This window comes from Trypanosoma grayi, assembly GCF_000691245.1.
Source record: "Trypanosoma grayi strain ANR4 Tgr_1280_V1, whole genome shotgun sequence".
In the NCBI taxonomy this organism is placed as follows: domain Eukaryota; phylum Euglenozoa; class Kinetoplastea; order Trypanosomatida; family Trypanosomatidae; genus Trypanosoma; species Trypanosoma grayi.
In genome coordinates, this window is record NW_008826899.1 from 1 (window position 1) to 4055 (window position 4055).

The following is a 4055-nucleotide window of genomic DNA, read 5'->3' on the forward strand; positions in this document are numbered from 1 at the left end:
CGCGTAGCGTGAGAGCAGCGCCCGTGACGCGGAGTCGAGCGGGAGGTCGTCGAGCACGCGTGGGTACGCGACGCTTCCGCCCAGCGCCTCGCGCGCCACCGCCGTATCGGGCACGTAGACGGCGCGCAGCAGCAGCCCAATGCACGGCGCGAGGATGTTGTGCCGCGGCAGCGCCTTGACGATCTCCTCGAGGAGGAAGCAGCTCACCGCCGCCTTCACCGCCAACAGCCGAAGCTGGTCGTAGCCGTTGTCGGCGATAAAGGTGTGGTAGCGCATAATGACGGCGTAGAAGAGCTCGCGGGCAACATCAACAACATCACGTGCGGCGCTCTGCTCTGCGCGGTGGCACACGACCCAGTTCTGGCAAAGCTCTTGGCCGTGCAGCTTCTGGTGGCGCCCCTGGTCGATCTGCGGCAGCCGCCGCTCGCGCCGATGGTGATGATGCTGCTGCTGCTGCTGCTGCTGATGGCGGTGGTGGTGGTGATGGTGGCTTCTGTCGCTGCGACTGCCAGCAGCACTGCAGCGTGAGGCGCTCGCCCGCTTCTCATGGAGCGTCGCCGAAGAAATGGGCGGCAGCTGCGGCGTCAGCCCCGTTGAGACTGTGCTGCAGTCACTCCCGGCTGTTGTGCGTCCCGCTGCTCTGCGCTTCTCCCATGATGCGGACGGTAACGACATTTCTTGTTTTATTCCTCCCCCCACCTCTCTCTCTCTCTCCGTTGTCTCTTTACTCTCTTCTCTGCCTGATGTATAAGCAAATGCGTGTGTGTGTGTGTGGGAGGCGGGCTTCACACCCCCACTGTCGCGCTCCCTCCCTCTTTTCCCCCTCACCGCCACTACTCCCGGAGAGCGTGAAGGACTGCTGCATCGTCACCAACAGGAACAGTAGTAAGAAAGAAAGAAAACAAGCGAAAAGGACAAAAAGAAAAGAGACAACGTGTCAGTGCAAAGAAAACAACGAAGAAAAGGCCACAGCACTAGCAGAAGAGACACCAGAAATACGTCCGTACGGAGCGCCGCAGCCCCCCGCGCTGCACTACTCACTCGCAAAGACTCAGGGGTAAACGCAACCTCCCCCTCACTACACACAGAGAGATAGATACACAGACAGAGATAGCGAGAGAGAAGGAGAGGGAAGGTGAGACACAATGCCACAGCGCCGGTGTGGCGTCAGCGACATTGCCGTCACCGTGCCTGCCTGCTTGCAGCCAGCATCTCACAGTCCCCTCCTCCTCCTCCTCTGGTGGTGCGTGGGGAAACGTGCGCCCACACACCCCGACGCTCTGCTCCGCATTGCCACACAGCGAGAGAAACACGACACACAACACTCTTCCCACAGCCGCTGCCCCTGCTGTTGCTGGTGGTGGGCGCTACCGGCGGTCGAAGGCCATGACACCGAAGAAGCGACTGTTGCGCAGCAACACCGCCGACAGCCCGCTCTTCACCACGTGGTACAACCGCAGCGCTGACACACGCACGTCACGCCGCTGCCGACACGCCGCGCCACGCTCAAAGCGCAGCTGTACGCCTGCGGCAGACACGGACGCATTTTGCCCCACAACGCACATGCTGTTATGCCCCGTATTGCTGTTTTCCCGGTCGCCCGACTCCTCGTAGCCGATATATGAAACGTGCATCGCCGCCGCCAACTCCACGTGGGCGAGAGAGCGGCAGCGGTGCGGGAACAATTCCACCACGACGCTCCCCGGCTGCATCGCCACCAGTGCGGCCAGTGCGGTGCTATGCGGCGCCACTAGCACGTCCGTCAGCGCCAGCAGCAGCAGCAGCTCGGCCTCGTCACGCACAACATGCACCCCAAACCGGTCGCTCTGGCTGCCAGACTCCAACAGTTTCTTTCTCTCGTCACTGGCGGCATTCACATAGATCAGCTGAATCCGGCCCGCCTGCCCGAACTTCTCGTGCAGGTACGACGCGACGTCCCTCGCATCGTGGGAAGAATCCGCTCGAGGAACAATCATTGTGATCTGCAGCGGCCTTGCCTTGCCCAACGATGGAGCCTCAACCAGTGCACTAGCAAGCGCTGCAGCTCCCATCCCTTCATTATGGATGCAGCTGGTGCTACTGCTGCGGCGGTGAGGACGACGAAGACGCTGACTGTCATCCGACACGGCTGGTGCCGCTGCATTCAACGCGTCGTGATCATCATCGACGGCGGCGATGAGCATGCGGCGGAGCACCGGCGAGACCGGCTGCGTGCCCCACACCGCGGCTGCTGTAGCCTCTGCCGTCTGCATCCGCATCTGCTGCAGGTGGTGGCAGTGTAGGTAGTGCAGCCAGCGCAAACGAAAGCGGTGCGCCCACAACTCCGACGGGAACCAACGCGGCGAACCCCCCGCAGCAGCCAGCAGCGCATACTCAAAGCAGCCCAATTCCTGCACTGACGAGACGGACAGTGAGGCTCCAGTTGTGCCCTGCAGCACATCCACTACCACTTGCACATGACGGGGCGCAACGCGACCAGCGGCAGCCTCATCCTTGCTCCACCACGGCGGCAACTGAAATAGCCCAGTGACAACGCGAATCCAGTGGAGCAGCCGCAAGCGGTCGTACTCCGCCTCGCCAGCCGCCTCACAGCGCCCACCACTTCCATCAGCAGTAACAACAGCGAGTCTCTGCGTCCGCGGCACCGCAACAACTCCCCCTCCCGCGACACGGACGTGCAGCAGCGACGCGTTGCGGGCAGAAGGCGACTCCCACTGCTGCAGCCAGACGAAAAGACGTGCCATCTCGCGGCTCACGGTGCCGGCACCACACCCGGCGCGCGCAAGAACAACCGACGTACCCCTCCAAACGTCTTCACCGTCGGCGGCACGGCGGAGGCGCAGCCGGGTACCGTTTGCACAAAAACACACGTTCTGGTGCAGCTGGAGGCCGGTTGGCTGCAGCCGCAACACTTTGTCCTCCACTACGTCAGCAAGGCCATCATCATCATCATCATCATATGTGCCGCCGCCAGAGTAGCCCAGAGTGAAGTTTCTCCCATCGCTTGTGTGAAGCGGCTGTGGCACCGGCGTGTCCGCAGTGGCGGCGACAACAGCGACGGCGTCGTTACTCTCCAACGGGGATGCCGCCTGCCACACCAAGAGCTGGAACATCAGAATCAGCAGCAGCAACAACAGCAGCAGTAGCGGGAGCCAAAGTGAGATCTTCGCATGCACGCGCAGCCACTTCCGCATCCCCCAATGCTGGTGTGCGCAGTGTGATCGTGCGCCTACCGTCTTTCCACGCATAATCCCCATACCAAATGGGCAGCTGCAGCTGCTGTTTACAGACAAATCATAGCAGTGCAACACGAGAGGGAGTGATGATGGAGAGCAGAGGCACAGGTAGCGACCAAAAGCCGACCCAGAGTGAGATGAGCACACCGCCAAAACAACAAGGGACCTAGGTAAAACACACAACCGGAGGAACAGACACACACTCACTTTCGTTCACGGAGACATACCCACACATAACAATCCGCGCAGGCGCGCTTACCATATTTCTCCTTATCCTTTTCGCACTCCCCCACATAAATGAATGAGAGAAGGAACGGAGAGACAGCGAACGCATGAGCTGAAACAAGAGCAACAACACCAACATAACATACGGAGAAGCGGATACAGGAGCGAACATTTCTCTTGTGCCTCTTAGCTGCACACAGACACATACACACGAACACACCAACTCATTCCACTGCACGCCGCCAACTCACAAACACACACACACGGCGAAGGAATATGAAGGACGAAAAGAAAAGAGAACAACAAAACCAAACACATGGGACCAGGCTGAAAGGAGGCGGCGCGCCCATCCGCGGGAGTAGTGAGGAGACAGCACCGCCGCCGCCGCCACCACCAGCAATGGGAAAAGGCTAAGTTCTAAGCTACCGTAAGTCTCTCTCTGTGTGTGTGTATGTATGACGCGGGGGGCGGGGCGGGGGCTTCGAGCAGGCGCCAGGAGCCCCACTCGACCAAAGACACCCGCGCACAACTCTCCCCCACCTGTTTCTTCAATTCCCCCACCCCTCCACTGGCCTCTCTCTCTCTCTCTCTCTC

At 60.5% G+C, this 4055-nt stretch overlaps 2 protein-coding genes across 2 annotated transcripts; both read right to left on the bottom strand.

Moving 5' to 3' along the window:
* DQ04_12801000 (hypothetical protein) lies at positions 1-675 on the bottom strand (the record flags this gene model as incomplete). Its single annotated transcript, XM_009316820.1, has 1 exon — positions 1-675. A coding segment is annotated over one exon (675 nt), but the record flags the coding sequence as incomplete, so codon positions are not given.
* A 692-nt stretch (positions 676-1367) lies between these two features.
* On the bottom strand, positions 1368-3194 carry DQ04_12801010 (hypothetical protein; the record flags this gene model as incomplete). Its single annotated transcript, XM_009316821.1, has 1 exon — positions 1368-3194. The coding sequence occupies one exon, from the start codon at positions 3192-3194 to the stop codon at positions 1368-1370; it is 1827 nt and encodes a 608-aa protein (XP_009315096.1).
* Positions 3195-4055: the final 861 nt, after the last annotated feature.